This window comes from Odocoileus virginianus, chromosome 1 (assembly GCF_023699985.2).
Source record: "Odocoileus virginianus isolate 20LAN1187 ecotype Illinois chromosome 1, Ovbor_1.2, whole genome shotgun sequence".
Taxonomy (NCBI): Eukaryota; Metazoa; Chordata; class Mammalia; order Artiodactyla; family Cervidae; genus Odocoileus; species Odocoileus virginianus.
Genome location: NC_069674.1, coordinates 71,692,003 through 71,716,051, shown reverse-complemented (window position 1 = coordinate 71,716,051; position 24,049 = coordinate 71,692,003). Strand labels below are relative to the sequence as shown.

Genomic DNA, 24,049 nt, shown 5'->3' with positions numbered 1-24,049 from the left:
GTGGCCTGGCTGAAAGGGATGCAAGCTGATCTCTAAAACCCATCCAGACACACACAGGAGACTGCACAGATTATGCTACAAAAATAACCACAGAGACTTTTCCAACTTCCCCACATGTACCCTAGGCCCACAGTGGATACAAAATAACCACAGGGTCTTCCCCAAGTAATCTTAGGCAGCTAGGGGCCCATTAAGGGTTCATAAATATACTACATCTGATTATAACAGACTGAATTTTGGAAATATATAAACAACACAGTCTACTGTTATATGACTTGGAATTGTCAATCGGGCTTGCGTGTATGCCCATTGGCATTCCCTTTCATTGACTGGTGGTGAGTACAAGCCCTATTTTGCACAGAGCATAACCAAAGGAAGAAACTGGAAGTATAAAAAGGGGAACCCAGATGGAAAAGGAAGACTCCTTTGGGGTGGGCCTGCTCTCATATTTTGGGGGTGTCTATCTAATAAAAGATCTGCCTGCTTGAGCTGAACTGAGCTGTAACTTGTCAGTTGTCTTAAACCCTTTAGTCAGTCATTCCAAATTTTTGTTGTGATGAGGCAAGAGCTGAGAAAGAAAATAAACCAACCCGACAATATAATGTTAACAAATTGGCAAAATAAGCAAGTTTTATCTTCCATGACAATCTATAAAAATGACCAACTGAGTTGTAAAAAATGGATACCTCAAATAAAAGGGGGCCACCTCTTTGAGTAGTTATAATTAAAACCTAACAGAACAAAGAGGAAAACTAAACCAAAATTAAAATTTATTTCTGTGTAGTAATTCCTTGAAGAGGTTGCTGGTCTAAAGCCAGGCATTAAAATATTTGAAAAGAAAACAGGAACAACAGGGAATGACCAAGAGTCCCCATCCATAGAACAGTGAGAAAATGGGTATTTATAAACTACACCCCCCTTTTCAAAAAGGGGAGGTTGTCAAATTACATTACTCCAGGAAGAATGCGTTTATATTTGGCTCATTTACTTTTAAGATTAAAATCTGAAATATAAATATTTTAATGATTTTTTATTTTTTTCTTTAGTTCTTCAATTATGAAAGTATGATAACATTTACAGGAGTACTTGGAAAATACAGAACAAAGTTACATATAGTTCCAGTATATTACAACTTTTTAAATAAATAAATTAAGATTGTTAGTTGTAGTTTCAATATCAAACTCTCAAAAATTAATAAAATGAAGACAGAGAAGTAGGAGGATAAGAGAGACCTGAAAAGCACCATAAACCAATTCAACATAATTAAGATTTATAGAATTTTCACACAACAGGATACAAACCCTATTCAAGTTCCCACAGACTATATAAACCAGGAGAAACTGGAACATATCCAGGGACATAAAACAGTGCAAAAATTTCATTATCTGAAAGTATTTAAATCATACATAATCTGTTGTCTTATCACTATGGAATTATTTTAGAAATCAATACCAAATCTATCTGAAAATAACTCACATATTTTCAAGTACAATGTGACATTTACCAAGAGAAATCTTTGACTTACCATTGGAAAAGCCTCAATAAAGTCAAAAGACTAAAAAAGCACAGAGGGTGATTACAGAAAAAAAAGCAGTTAGGTGAGAAATTAAAATTAACATCAAAGATACTTTTAAAAACCCATCTATTTGGAAATTAAGCATCCACTTTTAAATGATAGGTGTATCTAAGAAGCCATAACAAGGAAAATTAGAAAATATCTGTAACAGAATAAAAATGAAAAAAATAATTTATCAGAATTTGCTGCATGCAGCTGAAGCTGCTCAATGCAACTAAATATGATGTGGACTCTTAAAAATAATGCATGAAAACAAATAATGGACACTAGCTTAAAATGTTGTGAAATCTGAACAAAATGTGTACTTTAGTTAATAAAACTTTATCGCATGTTGATTTCCTGTTTTCCAGATGCACATTCGCATTATCTTGGAATTTTTTGACAAATATAAATGCCTAGGCTTTTTTATTTTTCCCTCCTTCTCCACAGCTCCAAATGTGATTCTAAGGAAGCAGCCATATTTAAAAACAATAGGGCTGTATGACGATCTTTAACTTTTATTTAGCTTGTTTCACTATTCCATATTCAGTGCTCCCATTTCAGTTTATGTTTCTGAGATATGTATATATATTTAAGAAAACTTATGAATTTTTGCTTAACTATAAATGTTATGACATTTTGGTTCCACTTGTTTGACTAAGTATGAATAGAATGTTAGGTCTAATTTACAGTCACTCAAAACTCTGATATAGTTCCATTTATTCTGGCATCTAGCATTACAGCTAAAAGTCTAGAAAGCTTATGATCTTAGCAATTTTTTAAAAATAAATTTGAATGAGGCTTGAAACTTCTAATTCAATTCTGAGTATATAAAGGAAATGCTATGTTGTAAAAGAAATGATGGTATTTTTAAAATGCCACTCAAAATAAATGCAACCAAATTCCATGTCACTAGCTGGGAGAAACAGACAAGGAACCAATGGTTTAAAAAGGAACAAAAAAAGGAAATAAAAGGAAAATGGAGTAGGATGAAAAAGGAAAAGATATATATATACACATAGGCTAGAAAATTGAGTGAGAAGTAAAAAAAAAATAGATGTTTTACAGAATATGTACCAAGTATTAGAGATAAACTAATCTTGTCACACTTTGACCTTTGAATTACTGATTAAATAACTGACCTAACTACATAGTTCAGAGATTTTTCTCTCAACAGGATAGTGCTAGCAGCCCATAAGAAGAAATATTTTCTGGAATGCAGAAACCACTGGGAAAAGAAAGAAAACGGAAGAAAGGGAAAAAAAAAGAGAGGAGGAAGGAAAACAAGGAAGGGAGGAAAGGAAGAAAGAAAACAGAATCCAGCTCAAAATCATTTAAAGAATTTAAAAGGGCCTTAAAGCTGCATTGTTTAAATACCTTATTTTATTGATGAGGACACTGAAGCCCAGAAAGGTTAACTGGTTTGCCCAACCCAGCTAGGATCTCCAAAGCTGAAATACAGCTATACAACTTGCCAGGCCAGTTTTCCACACACCCAAACTGTCACTCCCCAGTCACAAACACTGTGGTAAGCACCCATCCTATACTTCTTAAATCCTCTGGCACTCAAGTTTATAAAAAGGTGATAAACCAATGAAACTTATTTTCCTAATGGCAGCTACAGGCAAGTATCATTTTCTGATCTACCACTCAGCTTTGCCATTAGAATTAGTACCTGAGAAGTTACACACACACACAACACAAGAATTACTTTTAGTTTCTCACCTCTTCCCTTCCTGCCAAATCAACTGAAATAAAAAATTTTATAATTCTGAAAAGCCATGATTTGTATCACTTGTAGCATGAAAGTAACACCCACAACTTAGATTGCTTCACATTGTTTTCTCTTACTTTTAAAAATGGTGAATCTTCCAACATGTCAAGGAACTCAGGGAAGTAATCTCCCACTTCTTCATCAACTGCTCCCACCAAGCTGATTTGTCTCATTGGGCCAGCTCTATAAGTACCGTGAGAATATGTTCTTTTTACCTGAAGGATACGGAGTTAATTACATTAAACATAAGACAATTCCTATTACCACTGCATAATTCTAAATTATTCTGTCTCAGATTTTTAAAACAAAATGTGAGGCAAGTGAAACAAGGCAAAAAAGCCTTTTACAAACAGTAAAACAAACCAAAAAAATCGGCACAAAATCCAGGTATTTTACCTTCTCTGGCTATTTATTACTACACACTGCTTATGAAAACAGAGTTGAGATAAACAGCATACTTCTTGATAATACAGTTTCTCCTTTCAACACAGTTTATTATTTGATCTATAATGCTACTGAAATTATATTTAAAAGTTCCTATACCTATATTTTCCTAAATGGTTCATACCTTTACATCAGAATTTTCAGAAACAGACCCTCTGAAAACAGTGCATTTAACCATCATCAGTACTTTGTATGCCAAAAAGGCCACCACGAATTATGTTCCTTTCCAGATCTTAGCATGTTAACCTAAGATTCAGCTTGTATTTCTCTGATGAAAACCTACTAGAGCTGGAGAACCAAAAGTCCTAGTTCCAAATCTACATTTGCTATCTACCAGTTATACTGGTAGAAATCAGTTAAATTCCTTCAGTTTTAGTTTCTTTAACTGGAAAAATTGATCTCAGATTTCTAAAGAAAACAGTTGGGACTTCCCTGCTGGCCCAGTGGTTAAGACTCTGAGCTCCCAATGCAGGGGGCCCAGGTTCGATCCCTGGTCAGGGAACTAGATCCCACATGCTGCAACTAAGACCTGGTACAGCCAAGTAAATGAATAAATCTTAAAAAAAAAAAGAAAGAAAGAAAACAGTTAATTATGTAAAGCCACCTGTACAGTGTGAGCAAATGGTTATCATTCGAATTTAAACCAAAATAAAAGAGGCTATACCTCAAGAATCATCGGTCCTAAATTTCAAAAATACGTCTAAACGTTACAGAGAAACCTCATATGCTAATACTAGTAAACACAAGCATCTTTAAAGCAAAACAAATTCTTTTCATAAACAAACATCTTTTTCTCTGGATTAGCCTTTCTGGCCACTAACTTTATAGGAAAATAACATTGTCTCAGTTTGCCTGGGCCTATCCCAGTTTTAAAATGGGAAGTCCAATAATACCAGGTAAATCTAAATGGGTAAATTTTCATCACATCAGGGACACAGACTCTAAAATACATTCAGATCACAAGCTGAATCCCTACAACCACAGTTGGTAAACACAGTATTATGTATCAAAGAATCTAAGCCCCCAACCACATCAAAAACAGGACAAAGAAGTTCTATCTTAACAGAATATTTGACTAAAACACTGCTGCTGCTGCTAAGTCGCTTCAGTCATGTCCGACTCTGTGCAACCCCATAGACGGCAGCCCACCAGGCTCTCCGTCCCTGGGATTCTCCAGGCAAGAATCCTGGAGTGGGTTGCCATTTCCTTCTCCAATGCATGAAAGTGAAAAGTGAAAGTGAAGTCGCTCAATCATGTCCGACTCTTAGCGACCCCATGGACTGCAGCTTACCAGGCTCCACGGTCCATGGGATTTTCCAGGCAAGAGTACTGGAGTGGGGTGCCATTGCCTTCTCCAGACTAAAACACTAGATAATTTTATTTTTTAGAATAATAAGTAAAGCATTGTTAACAGTGATACATCATTGTCTTAATAAATTCATTTACCAGAATTTCAAAGTTTTCATGAACTGCCTGCCAAAAATTCACTTCTCAGAAACATAAAACCTTACCCCAATTCTTCAAGTTACAAAAAAAGAAAAAAAAAAAAGGTGGGGTCTGTGTCACCATTTTGTACGCATGGTCTGATCTTTTTCCTGTCTCCCAAAAGTTCCTAGCATCTTCAATACTGAGAGAACAGAAAGTGAGTATCTGACTTTACAACAATATTTAGGCTCTAGATGTTTAGATATACTAACAGTACCACAACAGTAAAATTAATCATTGTTATGCATTTCTGTAATGCAATCTAACAAAGCTAAAAATATCAACTTAAAATTTAACAAAATTATCAGGACTGATATCAATTTTGTTAGCTGACTCTGAGATTGTGGCCTCAGTACTAGATCTGCAAATGATCATGACTTTCTGAGAGACTTCATTAAAATTAAGACTTCTATTACAATTCATAAATATCTCAGTGAAATCAAATACCTTTTGTTGTTAAACACAAGTTTACAAGTGCTTTGAAATGTATCATTTGATTACAAGTCATATTTGAGAGGCAGGATTTCCACTTCACACAAATAAGTAAATTTTCTGTGCTTCAAACTTCTTTGTCTTGTGTAAACTTCAATAACTGTCTAAACTATTAACCAGTTCTAACCAAGCCAGAATCCAGTCTTTGCCATCCAGCTGGTTCATTCTACTGTATCACAATATCAATAATGATCAACTTAATGATTTGGGCAGTGACTCAATTATCAACGAATTAACTTGAGGAAGGAGGAATTTCCAGTGAGAGAATCCTTCTGAAATGCTAAGCACAAGGGAATGTAAAGAAATGAGTACTTAAAACATACTTTTAAAGCAAAAGTCAAATGAATGGATGGTGCTGGACTCTCTTCTTTCCAAGAGAGTATATGTAAGAATACACACATTCAGACCTAGAATACACACACTAGACCATTCAGGTATGACCTAAATCAAATCCCTTATGACTATACAGTGAAAGTGAGAAATAGATTTAAGGGACTAGATCTGATAGACAGAGTGCCTGATGCACTATGGACAGAGGTTCGTGACATTGTACAGGAGTCAGGGATCAAGACCACCTATCTCCAAGAAAAAGAAATGCAAAACAGCAAAATGGCTGTCTGAGGAGGCCTTACAAATAGCTATGAAAAGAAGAGAAGCAAAAGGCAAAGGAGAAAAGTAAAGATATACCCATTCGAAGGCAGAGTTCCAAAGAATAGCAAGGAGAGATAAGAAAGCCTTCCTCAGTGATCACTGCAAAGAAATCAAGGAAAACAACAGAATGGGAAAGACTAGAGATCTCTTCAAGAAAGTTAGAGATACCAAGGGAACATTTCATGCAAAGATGGGCTCAATAAAGGGCAGAAATGGTACGGACCTAACAGAAGAAAAAGATATTAAGAAGAGGTGGCAAAAATACACAGAGGAACTGTACAAAAGGGATCTTCATGACCCGGATGATCACGATGGTGTGATCACTCACCTAGAGCCAGACATCCTGGAATGTGAAGTCAAGTGGGCCTTAGAAAGCATCACTACAAACAAAGCTAGTGGAGGTGATGGAATTCCAGTTGAGCTATTTCAAGCCCTAAAAGATGATGCTGTGAAAGTGCTGCACTCAATATGCCAGCAAATTTGAAAAACTCGGCAGTGGCCACAGGACTGGAAAAGGTCAGTCTTCATTCCAATCCCAAAAAAGGCAATGCCAAAGAATGCTCAAACTATCGCACAATTGCACTCATCTCACACACTAGCAAACTAATCCTATGTTTGACGCTCCTTAAACAATGCTATATTTGTTGATGATTTTTTTGAAGTATGTCCTATTAAAATTCATAAATATTTCAAAGGATATATGGAAAAAACTAAATTTTAAAGAATAAAGTAAACACAGACTCTACATGTTGGATTATAATGTTAAATATGGTACTTGAATCTTCATAGTTCTTGTCATCTCATGGCAAAATACATATATATGTAAAATTCTTTTACGCATATAACTTGCTATAATAAAAGCACAAGTCCCTTCCCTTCTCACCAAAATGTGCTAACACTGTGAAGTACATTTTGTTTGTCCACTACTAAAACCACAGATAAGTAGTTCTCTGCTGGTCCAGGGGTTAGACTCCAGGATTTCTCACTGCCAAGGGTCCAGGCTCAGTCCCTGATAGGGGAACCAAGATACCTCAAGTGAAATGGTTCACAGCAAAACCAAACAAACAAAAAGCAATCCACACATATATTCCACTAGAAAGTATGGTCTCTATATAAATTACATATACTTAGCTATCAGGTTTAAAAGAAGAAAGAATTTTCTTCTAAACATTCATTCTCCAAATATTAAAGATAATAATCTGATGACTCAATAGAATGGATATAAATATACTTAAATTTAAAACTAAATTTTAAAAATTAAATTCATTACAATCTTAGCTTGAGAAAGTAATCTGAATTTTAAAATACAGTGTAACTCAATTAAAATATGGCCAGACCTGAACATTCTTCCAAAAAAGATATATACATGGCCAACAGGTGCAAGAAAAGATGTTCAACATCACTAATCATCAGGGAAATGGAAATCAAAACTATAGTGAAACATCACTTCACACCTGTCAAAAGGACTATCATCAAAAAGATCAAAAATAACAAATGTTGGAGAGGATGTAAAGAAAAAGGAACCTTTGTACACTGTTGATGTGAATGTAAACTTGTGTAGCCACTGTGGAAAACAGCCAAGGTTCCTCAAAAAACTAAAAAATAGAATTACACAAAATCTAGCAATTTCATTCATGGGTATATATCCAAAAAAAAACTGAAAATGCTAATTCAAAAAAATAAATGCATCCCAAGGTTCAAAGCAGCATTATTCATAACAGCCAAGATATGAATGCAACCCAAGTGTCCAACAACAGATGAATGGATAACAAAGACATGGTGTGTGTGTGTATATACACACATACACAGACACACACAGACAGACAGACACACACACACACACACACACACACACACACAGAGTGGAATGCTATTCAGCCATAAAAAAGAATGCATTTTTTTTCTATTTGCAACAACATGGATAGACTTGAGAGAGTATTATGCTAAGTAAAATAAGTCAGAGAAAGATAAATACTATGTATATTATTACTTACATAAGGATAAATACTATGTATGTTGTTGGTTATATAAGGAATCTAAAAAATTAATGAATATAACAAAAAAGAAACAGACTCACAGATATAGAAAACTAGTGGTTACCTGTGGGAAGAGGGGTCGAGGGGAGGGGGACAAGGAAGACTGAGGCAGGGAGTTAAGTACAAACTACCACGTACAAAATAAATAAGCTACAAGGAAATAATGTACAGAATGTGAAATAATGACAATATTTTATAAGAGCTTTAAATGGAGTATAATCTAAAGAAACTGGGAAGCACTATTTTGTCACTTGAAACTAATAATAATAAATCAACTATACCCCAATTAGGGCTTCCAGGTTGGCACTAGTGGTAAAGAAACCAGCTGCCAATGCAGGAGACATTAAGAGATGCGAGTTCAATCCCTGGGTCAGGAAGATCCCCTGGAGGAGGGCATGGCAACTTACTCCAGTATTCTTGCCTGGAGAATCCCATGGACAGAGAAGCCTGGCAGGCCACAGTCCATAGGATCACAAACAGACACGACTGAAGTGACTTAGCATGCATACACGCACACCCCCAATTAAAATAAATAAACACACTGTAATGTAACTTTTAATTATATACCATTCAATGCATATCATTTAATTCCTTCCTGGAGAAGGAAATGGCAACCCACTCCAGTACTCTTGCCTGCAAAATGCCACGGACAAAGGAGCTTGATAGGCTACAGTCCATGGGTTCAGATCGCAAGGAGTCACACACGACTGAGCAACTTCATATTAATACAACTTCTAAAGGCTCAGTGGGTAAAGAATCTGCCTACAGAGCCGGAGACACAGGTTCGATCCCTGGGTTGGGAAGATGCCCTCGACAGGGAAATGGCAGCTCACTCCAATGTTCTTGTGGCTCCCCCGGTGGCTCAGGTGGTAAAGAATTTGCAATGCAGGAGACCCGGGGTTTGATTCCTGGGTCGGGAAGAACCCCTGGAGAAGGGCATGGCAACTCACTCCAGTATTCTTGCCTGGAGAATTCCATAGACAGAGCGGTCTGGTGGGCTACAGTCCACGGGGTCTCAAGGAGTCGGACATGACTGAGCAACTAACGCTTTCACGTTCTAGATTAATAACCCAATACTTCAAACATATGCTAAATCTGCTTGAACAATTAATGTTTCAAACATGGAAAACTACACATATTCAAATTCAAAAAGTATATATTTCTTGATGAAATCTGAGATAGAAGAATATAATCCACACACCGCTCACACACACAAAAAAATAGTATGCCTTGATTTACATGACATCTGCAATAATGAAATTTATACAGCAAATAAAAGTTTCCTCTGTAGCATGGAACAAAAAGAAATCTACAATAATCACTAGGAAAAAAGTCCCAATTATCCAAAAATAATTTATCCAACAATTACAATTCAAGAGCAGTGGGATGGGAAAAGGAAAAAGGTAAGAGCTGAAACAATATCTAAATAGTTAAAATAAATGTCACAAAGGCCATGATTCATATAAGGATACTCTTCTTACATGTATGTTTCTACACCTGGCATAATTCCAGCTAATATAAAAAATCATAAAGGATAAGAAACCACAATTACAAGGGAAAGGAGTGGCAAGAGGCATACACAATTGCAGCTGCCAGCTCATCGGAATTATAACACCATAATGACAAATCTAGATGGAAATAAAAACACAAATTATGTTGAATATGCTCAGTCATGAAATTCAAAGACACTTGCTCCTTGGAAGAAAATGACAAACCTAGACAGTGTATTAAAAAGCGGAGACATCACTTTGCTGACAAAGGGCTGCACAGTCAAAGCTATGGTTTTCCCAGTAGTCATGTACGGATGTGGGAGTTGGACCATAAAGAAGGCTGAACACCAAAGAATGGACACTTTTAGACTATGGTGCTGGAGGGGACTCTTGAGAGTCCTTTGGAAAGCAAGGAGATCAAACCAGTCAATCCTAAAGGAAATCAACCCTGAATATTCACTGGAAGGACTGATGCTGAAGTTGAAGCTCCAAGACTTTGGCCACCTGATGTGAAGAACCGACTCATTGGAAGACCCTGATGCTGGAAAAGATTGAAGGCAGGAGGAGAAGGGGGCGACAGAGGATGAGATGGTTGGATGACATCACTGACTCAAAGAGTTTGAGCAAGCTCCAGGAGACAGTGAAGGACACAGAAGCCTAGCATGCTGCAGTCTATAGGGTCACAAAGAGTCAGACACGACTTAGTGACTGAATAACAACTGCTAAGTCACTTCAGTCGTGTCAGACTCTGTGCGACCCCACAGGCAGCAGCCCATCAGGCTCCACCATCCCTGGGATTCTCTAGGCAAGAACACTGGAGTGGGTTGCCATTTCCTTTTCCAATGCATGAAAGTGAAAAATGAAAGTGAAGTCAGTCGCTCAGTTGTGTCCGACTCTTCACGACCCCATGGACTGCAGGCCACCAGGCTCTTCCGTCCATGGGATTTTCCAGGCAAGAGTACTGGAGTGGGGTGCCATTGCCTTCTCCGGAACAACAACAATCCTTAAAAAGGATATCTTCAATAAAATCTTGGCCCTTAAAACTGTATGCTTCCATTATTCAGAAAAACCACTTATCTGGAAAACCTCACATCCTAATGACATTTTGCCTAAGATCACTGTATTTGCTTCAGTGAACATTAATCAAATTATTAGTTTTCTGATGCAGTTAAAAAATTGAAAATATCAATATATATCACTGCATTAAAACATATCCTATATGCTTCCTTAGAAGGTATACCTTAAAAGGTATATATTCCTTAAAGGGTATACCTCTCAGAAGACAACATAATAAAAGGCAGAAAGGATACTTATATTTGTAAAAGCTATCAACAGATGTAACATTTGTAACCTAAACCTCCCCTAGAGTCCTCCACTCCACAAAAAACCTGCCACCATCATGACTACACTTTCACATTTCCCTTTACTTATTCCATTTATTCTCTGTAAATGTTATGAAGGGGAGTAAGGGGAATGAGACAGGAGGAAATAGAAGACTTTTTGTACCCACCGTCAGTAACTGTAAGTTCTGGTTAATGGGAAAGGGACTGTTCAATTAGATTATGTTTAAACTAAAACCCTATTCATTATTCCTCACATAATCTTTAAAAACAAAAACACATTTGGCTTGCTACTAAAGAAAAAAGTAGCCTTTATGACAGGTAATACATTGCCAAAAATATACTGCTTTCTCTTATTTTAGTTATAAAAATTTCTGCAACAAGGGAAGCAAATTGGACACATGTAATTAAAAAAAACACTAGGAATGACTCACTTGAAATAATGCTGTATCCTAAAATGTGCTCCCTGATATGCCAGTCCCTGAAGAGAAGACTCTATAGTCCAATAAGTTTGGAAAGCTCTTCTGGTTGGGAGATTCACGACACACTATTAAATACTATAAAGGTTCTGAGAAGACTCAAAATAAATAAATTTATTTCACCCAGCAATAAACAAATTGTTTTGATTTCAAAATCTGTTTTTCTTATTTACCTGCTTTCTTTTAGTGTACTTATCAACATCCCAAGGTATTAAAAATTCCACAGAATACTGTATAGTATACAGTGCGTGCTTATTCGCTCAGCTGTCTATGACTCTCTGCAACCCTTCGGGCTGCAGCCCGCCAGGCGACCTGTCCGTGGAATTCTCCAGGCAAGAATACTGGAGTGCACTGTCATGTCCTTCTCCAGGGGACAGTATATATTACAGTTAACTCATGATAAATAGAAAAGATATTATAGATGCTTCTAGCAAGTATTATCAATACAAAAAAAAATACAAAAAACAGGATAGTTACTACAGTAAAAAAAAAATGTGGCAATGAGAGCAGAAGAAGCTACTGGTCCAATTCTGGTGAGTTTTTATTAAAAACAAGTCAAGCTCACCACATTCTACTGAGGCATCTAAGCATCTAACAAAAATAAACGTGCCACAAGGGGGAGCTATTCCCCATCACATCTAGCATACCCTTCCAAAGTAAAATATGTAACAGGTTACAACATTTAATCAATATTTTATTTCAAAAATATCCATATAACTAAAATAAGAATAAACATGTTACTATTCATTATTTAAATTAGTATAATAAAGGAAAAAGTCTCTGTTCTCAATTAGAACATCTGATTCCTGCCATAGCAGATCAGGTCAACCATTTAAGTTGTATATGTCAAGCACAATTGGTCAAAATGAAAATTCAGTACAAAGGAAGGCAATGGTCAAAGACACCATGTTGAATCATTTTCATTGGCCTAGCACGATGAATGAATGACCCCAGGTGAAATCAATAACTGTTAGTCTTCTCCCCTCATTTTGCAGAGCCAGGGCTAAGATTCAAATCAGATTTAATAACTGTTGACTTCCAGATGTTCAAGCTGGTTTTAGAAAAGGCAGAGAGGAACCAGAGATCAAAATGCCAACATCCGCTGCATCATTGAAAAAGCAAGAGAGTTCCAGAAAAACATCTATTTCTGCTTTATTGACTATGCCAAAGCCTTCGACTGTGTGGATCACAATAAACTGTGGAAAATTCTGAAAGAGATGGGAATACCAAACCACCTGACCTGCCTTTTAAGAAATCTGTATGCAGGTCAGGAAGCAACAGTCAGAACTGGATATGGAACAACAGTCTGGTTCCATATAGGAAAAGGAGTACGTCAAGGCTGCATATTGTCAGCCTGCTTATTTAACTTACATGCAGAGTACATCATGAGAAACGCTGGGCTGGAGGAAGCACAAGCTGGAGTTAAGATTACCGGGAGAAATATCAATAACCTCAGATATGCAGATGACACCACCCTTATGGCAGAAAGTGAAGAACTGAAGAGCCTCTTGACGAAAGTGAAAGAGGAGAGTGAAAAAAGTTGGCTTAAAGCTCAACATTCACAAAACTAAGATCATGGCATCTGGTCCCATCACTTCATGGCAAATAGATGGGGAAACAGTGTCAGACTTTAGTTTTGGGGGCTCCAAAATCACTGCAGATGGTGACTGCAGCCATGAAATTAAAAGATGCTTGCTCCTTGGAAGAAAAGTTATGACCAACCTAGACAGCATATTAAAAAGCAGAGACATTACTTTGCCAACAAAGGTCCATATAGTTAAGGCTATGGTTTTTCCAATAGTCATGTGTGGATGTGAAAGTTGGACTATAAAGAAAGCTTAGTGCCAAAGAATTGATGCTTTTGACTGTGGTGTTGGAGAAGACCCTTGAGAGTCCCTTGGACTGCAAGGAGATCCAACCAGTTCATGCTAAAGGAAATCAATGCTGAATGTTCACTGGAAGGACTGATGCTGAAGCTGAAACTCTAATACTTTGGCCACCTGATGCAAAGAGGTGACTCATTTGAAAAGACCCTGATGCTGGCAAAGATTGAAGGAGGGAGGAGAAGGGGATGACAGAGGATGAGATGGTTGGATGGCGTCACTGACTCAATGGAAATGAACTTGAGTAAACTCCGGGAGCTGGTGATGGACAGGGAGGCCTGGCGTGCTGCAGTCCATGGGGTCGCAAAGAGTCGGACATGACTGAGCGACTGAACTGAACTGAACTCGCTATTAAAATATTGGTAGATTTAATCCTAAGTTAACACTTGATGTAAGTTATTTGCCAGCAGTAATTCAGAACAAGGTTGGAGGGCGGGAAAAAGGTGACTGGAAGATAACTGCCCCAGTTTTCATATCCTCACGGTAGTAGTTAAGTTCTTACTTACTACAGGGTTTGGAATGCACACTCATTAAATACTGTGTGTCAAGACAATAATCTCAATTATTCCTTGACAGATAAAAATCCTGTCTTACTTGCCTTTCTGTTCCCATACCATGAAAGACATAGGAGAATGACAAATGTCCAAATGATTATTTGAACAAAATAAAGACAGTAGACTAAGACAGATGTGAAAAAGTAAAAGTGTTAGCACTCAGTTGTGTCTTACTCTTTGTGACCCCACAGACTGTAGTACTCCAGGCTCCTCACCGTGGAATTCTCCAGTCAAGAATACTGGAGTGGGTAGCCATTCCCTTCTTTAGGGGATCTTTTTGACCCAGGCATCAAACCCAGGTCTCCTGCATTGCAGACAGATTCTTTACTGTCTGAGACACAGGGGAAGCCCAAGAGAGATGTGGACGATTGCACATGGCCAAAATCTCTTCCCAAGCATGTATACTCACTTCTGAGCAATATGATTGTGCCACTCCTACTATCAAGAAGTGAATCTGGGTTTGGCCTCATGACTTCCTTTGGCCAGTGGGACATTAGCAAACACAACACAAGCAGAGGCTCACTCTTTCTGCTCTATAAATCCTGCAACTACCACCATGTGTACAAGCCCAAGTTAACCTGCAAGAAGATGAGAAAAATGTGATCATCACCCCAACTGATACTGCATCAAACCACCAGACATATAAGCAAGGTCTCCTAAGAACAACTGATCTGAAAACCGCAAGACATGAATGAAGCTATCCAGTCACCAACTGAGCCGACAAAAGACTGTCCAGAGAGGCCAACAAATTGTGAGAAATACCTCTAAGCCACTTAGTTTTGAGTTTTTTTTATTTGATCTATAGCCAAATATCTGATATAGATAGGTTACAAGCTTTCCACAAAAATCCATTTTTATTCTCAAACAGAATTTTATCATACAGTTTGACTGATATTATATCACTAACCTCAGAGTCACAACATCAGAAAAATGACATAACCTATAAGACAATACATAATTCCACCATGTCTTCAAATTTTTCAGGCCATCTGCAGGGATATAGAGGAAGATGAAACACAGAATTATACAAGTAAAAAGAATTCCAAAACCAATGACCAAAGAACAGGACGTCTGTGCCTTGGTCCTTTTTGTTAGTGCCGCGCGCGCGCGCGTGTGTGTGTGTGTGTGTGTGTGTGTGTGTACACAGATATACACTGATACATACACCAAAAAATCTTTAACATGATTCAAGGATAAAAGCTAAAAAGATATAAAATGAATTTTTGTGAAAACTACAGAGTAATATTACAAAGATAAACCTTATCACTATAAAGATCATAGAAATAGCTACATCTTACTTATATTGTCATCCTTTAGTGTCTACAGATATAGGGCAAATGATTTTTGCTGCTCTGATTTTAATTAAACAAATATTCAGACAACTAGTCTAAGGAAAACAACTTCCTCAGTCTTCTAAGCTCTTAAAAAAACAAAGAATCTGGTTTGGAGAAACATCCAATGAGCAGCTCAGGGAAGCTTTTCGTGAGGTATTGCTTCTCACATGATGGGAATGGCTGGATCTGGAGGACCACGGGGGTAAAGGCACATGAATGCTGCACAGGCAATCTCCTGCCACCACATCTAAAGCTACAGAGGTAAAAGCAGTCCCTGTAGCTGCCAAATCACACAGATACAGGGCCAGAGCCACAACTGGTAACAAAGGTTGCAAATGTATGTGTTATCCAAGAATTCTTTAACAGGTAATGGCAATAGGGTAGGTGGCTCTACAAGGACTGGAGACTCACTACCTAGTCACACACCGGCCTGATTAACAAGTCCCAGCAAAATATTGTATTTAACAACAGAAGTATGGTTTTCATGTTGTGTATATTACACGTTAGGATGAAAATGCTTATCATTTAATAAACATTAATAAAAAAATTAATACTTCCTAACCTTAAAAGCTATCTGAAAAGCAAATGTGTATTGTGACATTTAAAAGATGACTGAAATAATTTGCATTGTATGGCAAGAGAAAGTTTATGATACAGTGGAAACAAACTACATTGGAAGCCAAGGGGTCTACCATAAAACCTAACACTTAGCAGACATAAAATAAATGAAAAACAAATCAATGATCTAATACCAAAGGTTTCTGGGCAATTATTTCTTCTCTCTCCTCACTGCTAAAATTAAATGGTGATGGAGATTAAATGGGTTATTACATATAAAGTACTTAAAGCAGTTCCTGGTAGTCAATAGGTAGTACTCAATAAATAGTAGACACTATTACTAGATGCCAGTCTAACTACTAACCATTCTGAAATTAATAAAATGACAGAGCAAGTGACAAATGCTCTACAGCTCCCTTTCAGCTCTAAAAAATATTTAAATTCTAATTCTCCAACAGTAATCCCTCCCCCCACACACACATATTAAAATGCTAAATACAAGCACATTATCCAGACTTCAGTATATTACAGAAAACACACCAAACATACTGTGGGGTGGGGAGGTTGGTATGTGTGGGTGTGACTGAATGTCCAGACGATCATTTAAAGTGGAAACTATAACTTGAACAGATATTAAACAAACACAAAAAAAGATATATACTCAAAATAAGGAAAGGGGTCTTGGGTGTAAGAAGAATGCGTTCTGCTTCTGGCACTGCTGCCAACCTTAAAACCTTAGATGACTCCTACCTGTGTTTAAGTTGAGAAAGATTGAAACAGATGATCACTAAGATCTCTCTGAAACTTTCTTCACTTTTTTTCCTCTTTTCAAACCAGAATATCAATTATTACTTAGAATACTGGAAACTTTAGCGCAGATAAACATGAAAATTGCTAATCTTCAGCCTAAGCAGTCTCTGATCTGAGAATGAATAATGATGCACCAGCCTTTAGATGGGGCCTACATTCACTTCCAATTAAAGCCAGTGGACTGGATTCTGCCTCTGCGTTCTAAAATAAGGTATATTCAGCATGAGACAAGTGCTCGGGGCTGGTGCACTGGGAAGACCCAGAGGGATCGGGTGGAGAGGGAGGTGGGAGGGGGACCGGGATGGGGAATACATGTAAATCCATGGCTAATTCATTTCAATGTATGACAAAAACCACTGCAATGATGTAAAGTAATTAGCCTCCAACTAATAAAAATAAATGGAAAAAAAAAATAAAAAAATAAAATAAAATAAAATAAGGTATATTCAGGAATTCTCTGGCGGTCCAATGGTTAGCATTCAAGTCTTTCACTGTTCAATCCTAGTCAGGGAACTAAGATCCCACAAGTTTCATGAAGCAGCCAAAATTAATTCTTTTTTTTTTTTCTTTTTTTTTTTTTCATTTATTTTTATTAGTTGGAGGCTAATTACTTCACAACATTTCAGTGGGTTTTGTCATACATTGACATGAATCAGCCATGGAGTTACATGTATTCCCCATCCCGATTACATGTATTCCCCATCCCGACAAAATTAATTAATTAATTAATTTAAAATAATGTATATTCTACAATGAGAAGGGTAGGAAATAGAAATTAGCTCAATATATGCAGATATGCTAATATTCTCACATAATCACATATTTAACTAATGATTCCTTTGTACCACAATATGTTGAATACCCAACATTTATTCAGCACCTTCCATATGACGAATACAATGCTAAAGCACCTTTAAAGCACTACTGCATAAAGCAAGAAGACAATTTTAAGTGATGTTCAGGGAGGAGAACTATTGTATGGACTGGAATAATAAATAGGTAAATTCATTTCACTCCCAAAATAAATCCAAGGAAAAAAGGACAACAGAATCTTAATTATTTCACTATGTTTAAGAAAAGACAGACAAATAGAAGCTGAAATTTAAACTCTAGTGTTCACATCAAGAGAGTAATTTATTCTTAATATCCCCAAGAGGTTTCATTATATCCTTACCTTTTTTATTGCAAACCTGTAAGAAAATGAGGATCAAAGAGCATAATTAACTTGTCTAAAACATATAATTAAAAGTTTAAAAAAAAAAACACAACTAAAACCTCTTACCTGAGCATGAAAATTGGACATAGTCGTTGTCTCTATATCCTTCTTTCCCAATATCTCCATTTTCACTGGTGAATTGGGAAAATTAAATGAAAAGTAGTCTAAAAAATCAGGTAAATAAGTAGCTGCCCCATGAACAATACCCATTACATAGAAAGCTGCAGAGTTCTCATTTTCACTGAACACCAGATCCACAAACTCTTCTGCAAACCTCTCCATCTCCACAGGAGACAGATGGGAGAGTTCATTGCTGTAGGCATGGATAACTGATGCACCTCCATTAGGCTGGTGCTCAATATGAATGAGCTGTTTGAACCGCAAAGTGTCCAGCCTTCTGAGGTTGTTCTGAACCCGTGGCTCCTTTAATGAGACAAATGGAAACTCACTGTTCTCTGGAATTTTGGAATCATAATTCTTGGTATCCAAACTCTTTCCACTGTAATCCTTTATGTTATCATTTAGGATACCTTTGGCTTCTTGATCTTCAACATCAGATAGCAATCCTGAGCAGATAGTTTGAATAGATTTGCTATACATTTTTGGACGCTTCCGTTTTTCATTCTCTTTATGTTTCTTTTTCTTTTTCTTCTTTACCTTCTTAATTTGTAAGTCTTCTACACTTGTTTTTGGTTTCTCCTTCCCACCTGTTGGGAAAAATTTTTTTTTGAAACTACATATTTTACTTTCTTTAAATATCATGCTTCAGGAACTGTTCTATAAAAATAAGTAAAGTTTACACAAAATGAAGTTTATATTTGGGACTTGTTTTACACAATATTGATAACCATAATTTAGTCAGGTTCTTTCCTTCTCTCCACACACATAGGCACACACACACACAGAGGAAGGCTTAAGACAGTTATGCTTACAGTGAATGGTACCATTCTGACATTAGATGCTCAATCAGTATTTAATGAAGTAATGAAATTAATGTTTTAGAAATCATAGTCTTCAAATTTTAAATACAGAAAATCAGAAATGGAAAGCTGAACAAAAGTCAATGTGAACAATGAATGCCCTGCAGATATTTTCCATTGATATGTATCTTTTTTACTTTTAAGTTCTTAAAAATTACATACAGGTGTCAAGATATACAAATCAGCAAGGGAGAAAAACACTTGCATAGAATACAAGAAACAAACACAGAAATTCCTTAGCTCTTTACCATACTTCCTTCTCTGTAAACTACTTTTTAATCTAAAACAGGCTATTCTAGATCTACTAGAGTCTACAAAATTCCCACTGAAAACTCAGCAAGGTACCATAAAGAGATGACAAAATCAGAATAATTTCTCATGTCCTAAGTACAAATGATATCCATTTACTGGTAAAGAGAGAAATTAAAGAAAAAGAAATGGGTCAATAAGTTGAAATATTAATGAACCTCTGTAACCAAAGGTAAGTAGACACTAGGCTCAGAAATTTAGAAATCCAAAGAATAAAATATTAATCTTCAGTGGCTGTATAACTATAGAATTTAAGTGTACATATTAAATACAACATTATCACAGTATATTTATTTCTAGACAATAAGAAACACAGAGAGGAACAAACATCCTAACAAGAAAATATTGTGGTTCCTAGGACAAAATAAAAAAGTTATTCAGATGACAATTGAGAAAAAAAAAAAGCATTCACTGTTTCCATCTTTTATTTCACTTTTACAGATAACCAGTCATGAATTAAATCTTCGCAACCTGCTTCTTTATCTAAATTTTTCCATCTTCACATATCTCTGCTATTCTTTTCTGTCTCTGGTGATTGAGATGTCCTGCCTACTTTCCAAGAACAAGTCCCTCCCACCAACTCCAAAACCCTGCTTAAAGTTCTCTCCTTTTCTTTTGACCACCAAACTTCTCATAAAGAACCACTATACCCACCAGTGTCTTATCTTTATTACATGACTATTTCTATCCTTTAAATTCTGGGTCTGTTTCCAGTCTACTCAAATTTACTTTCCCAGATTGTTCAAATATCAAATCCAATGATATTCTCTCAAGTCATTTTTCCTGATCTCTCCAAGGTTCTATGTAATCACCCACCTCATCCTTAAAGATTATTTTTAACTTCCATGATACGACTACTGCCTTAGCATCTAATCAAAAAGCCTCATGACTAACTCTCATCCTTAATACTAGAGCCATAACACTAATTCTATAAGTTTTATATACTGTTTTGATCATGATCATACTTTCATTCAACTGTTTTCAAGGGTTCTCAATGATTACCAAATAAAATACAATCTCTTCAGTCTAGAATCCAAACTCAGTGTCCTCAAGTACCACGATGCTCTGGTCAATTACACTACTTAACAATTTCTTATGAAACATACCTAATCCTACTTTATCTTTCTACTACTGGTAAAGTTATTTCCTTTGACCAAAACATCTTTGCCTTGTCCCAGTACTGACTACAGGACTTTCTTACCCATCCTATAAAGGCAACTCTTAGGTTATTTTCATTATTTTTCTTCGGAACTGAAACATTTTTGCTCTAAATTCATAAACTGTTATTATATATTCTATATATATGAATACATATGATATAGTCAAACAAAGTTATTATTTTTTTCATTCACAAGATGCCTGTGTAACATATATCCTTCAGGATAATGTCTGAGTTAAACAAATAACTTTAATGAATTCATAGTAAAACACTTTTTTCCACCAATCACTGAATCCTTCCTGGCTTTTCTGGCATCTAGTACATTGTTATATGTGAACATTTAATGAATCCATGAATACAAAGATTTCTCTCACCAACAGACTACCTGACGTTTATAGGGTTACCCCGTTTCCAGTTCAGTCAGTTTTTCACCATAACCTAACCTTGAAACAAAAAGCATAAAAATTCTCTCAAGTTCACAGCAATTCTTAAAAATGGAAAGTTTAATGTAAATAATTAACCATCTCGTCTAAAAATTCATAAGTATGAAATGAAGGCCAAATTGGTATCACTGTGAAAAGCAAAACTAAAAATCTGCCAACATTATTGATTACACAAGTTTTCAAATTCATAAAATGCAAAGTGTTAATTTTCTCGTGTCTACATGTAAGTAAGTTAAAAATATATTAACAAATTCATACTTGCTACCCAGGTATAAATGATCAAAACATCATATTCAGTTAATATCTTAGGAACAAAATTAGTAATGAAAAGTTAAAATAGGGAGTTAATCAAAATGAAAGATAAGTGAAATCCAAATGAGTCGAGGAAAAAAGACAGTAGTGAATTAAAAAAGAGAAATAAAATCAATAATAAAAAGGCTGGCCCTTGGTTGGCACCTGAGAACTTGTATTTTGGGAAGGTTACTACTATTCTCTGATAAAAGTGGTTCACTGTGCCTAAACTGTTTTTGCAAATAATATGGTTTACATTGAACACCTGTTTTCCTTCTGGGAGCCTTGGATTTTGCTACAACTAGACAGAGGTTGCCTACGTGACCAGTGCCCAACAGAAACCCCAGCTACTGAGTTTCTACTGAGCTTCCCTGGTAGACAACATTTCATATATGCTGTCACAATTCACTGCTGGAAGAACTAAGTGCATCTTGTGTGACTCCACTAAGAGAGGACTCTTGGAAGCTTGCACCTAGCTTCCTCCAGAAATTGCCACATTTGCCTTTTGTCCTTGCTGACTGTACTCTGTATCCTCTACCGTAAGTCATGGCCATGAGTACAAACTTATGCCCAGTCCTGTGAGTCCTCCTAGCAAATCATCAAACCTGGGGGTAGTCTTTGGGACCCCTCCCCTCCAAGGGATACAGATAAAAATGTATCTGTAAATCAAATGCTAGCCTTTACTAGGTAGATTTTTAAGTTTTATATAATGCATTTCCTGTCTTGGAATGATGCATGAAATGCAATAGATATATATGTAGGAAATTTTTAAATACTTAAGCCGGTAAGACTATTTTGAATATTAATGTTCTTCTCTTATACTAAATGATATTTAAAGTATATATTTACTCTAAATTCATAATTCTTCAAACAGAGCCCAATACATCAGAACTGTAGTGTTTTATTAGAGAATCCTGGTAAATACCCATAACAGAAAGAAATGCTAAGTAATTTGGACCCTCAAAAAGTATAGAAGTATAGTTGATGGGAGACTCTCCCCTTGAAGATCCGTACACGTATGAACAGTAGATCTCAAACACACATACCCCACCCCCTCCCCACATGCACAGATAGTCAAAGAGAGAATCAAACACAAAGATAAATGGAGATATACACACAGCCAGAAGAGACACTCTGATAGAGACAGGAAAAAAAGTCACAAACACAGATAAAAAAGAAAATCCAGTATGTGTTACTAATGGCAAGTTATTTTTTAAAAATCTTTAAAAATTACAAAATCACTAGAATTAATTCCCATTCCTAACCCTAGTATATTTTTAGTGTTAATAAAGGTTGCCAGAAACACTGCATCTGATTTCATATTTAATATGGAAAGTAATATACATAATTTCATTATCATACACAGAAACAAAGTAGTAATTAGCTTAGCTATTTTCAGCCTGTGGTCTCTGGGAATGACTTTCCTTTTATGCACAGCAATATTTTCACTCTTCCTTTCAAGAATTACCTACCCCTGACCTTTAGTACACTACCAATAACCTTGAACATTGGCTTCTTTTAATGCCCTTTTCACCTGCTCACCATCAAGCCCCTTGATAAGCTATAAGGACAAAATTTACTCTCAAAACTATTATTACTGGTAATATCCATGTTCTTACACCTTTATCAATAAAGAACATAAAATGACTGGAACATAAAGTATATTCAGAAAAAGTAACTGGTAGACATTAGAAATAAAAAATGAGCTAAATAAGCTTATGTTTCAAATTTATTTGTTCCTTTAAACTGTTTCTAATAAAGCAAACTCCTATTTTATCAGTGAAAAAAATTTATAAGATTTCTCCATTAATAACACCTTTCTGCTATGTATGTAATCGTATCATATATACATCTCTAGTCATACTCGATGCAGCTTTAATGAAAATCTGGAGGAAATAAGATTGGTGTGGAGAAAGAGTTAGCATCTATTTCAGATACTCAAGGGTCATCACCACTCCATGCCTGTGTCTGCCCTGCAATGTTGGCATCATCAGAAAGAGAAACTTATAAAGAGAAGAAAAGTAAAAAACCATAAAATGGGGCACAAGGCAGTAAAGAATAGCATACTTAACTCCCCCAACCTAACTGATTTTCTTGTTGCTTCAGGACACCAATAACGAAGGATGCCTTTCCCTGATCATAAGGCTCACTCGGTAAATGTCTGGCCACACAAGCAGGACAAACTGCTTGTGCTGGATAATAACAACAGGTAGTACTTACTCACTGCTTACCATGGGACAGGCACAATCTCACAAGTTAATCATGTTTTTATTCATTTAATTATCTACATACTACCTGTGGCTCGGCTGGTAAAGAATCCGCCTGCAGTGTGGGAGACCTGGGTTCGATCCCTGGGTTGGGAAGATCCCCTGGAGAAGGGAACGGCTACCCACTCCAGTATTCTGGCCTGGAGAATCCCATGGACTATATAGACCATGGGGTCGCAGAGTCAGACACAACTGAGTGACTTTCAGTTTTTTTTTACCCTCCAAGGAGAGATAAGTTTTCTCATTGTTTTTAATCACAAGAGTTCATCTTTTGTACATGTTAACAAGAAAGATTAATATCTATTTATTGAATATCTGTGGACTAGACACTGTACTTGGTACTTCCCCTATACTTAACATCAATTAATCTCTACAACCCTGAAAGGCAGTAATTATTATTTACCTCCATTTCACAGTAAGTATATTTTCCTATGTCATCCTAGAGATCAATTTATTTCCAAATCTCTTTTATCCCCCTCTATCATCACTAGGGTTCAGT

The 24,049-nt window shown here is 36.3% G+C and overlaps 1 protein-coding gene across 1 annotated transcript in view; it reads right to left on the bottom strand.

Moving 5' to 3' along the window:
* Nucleotides 1–24,049, bottom strand: part of RSBN1L (round spermatid basic protein 1 like) — a 78,367-nt gene that overhangs the window by 11,557 nt on the left and 42,761 nt on the right. The window contains exons 3-4 of the mRNA XM_020880308.2: nucleotides 18,168–18,808; nucleotides 3,407–3,544 (exon numbers count right to left, since the gene is read on the bottom strand). Of these exons, the coding sequence (XP_020735967.1) occupies nucleotides 3,407–3,544; nucleotides 18,168–18,808 (779 nt within the window). The remainder of the gene's footprint in view (nucleotides 1–3,406; nucleotides 3,545–18,167; nucleotides 18,809–24,049) is intronic.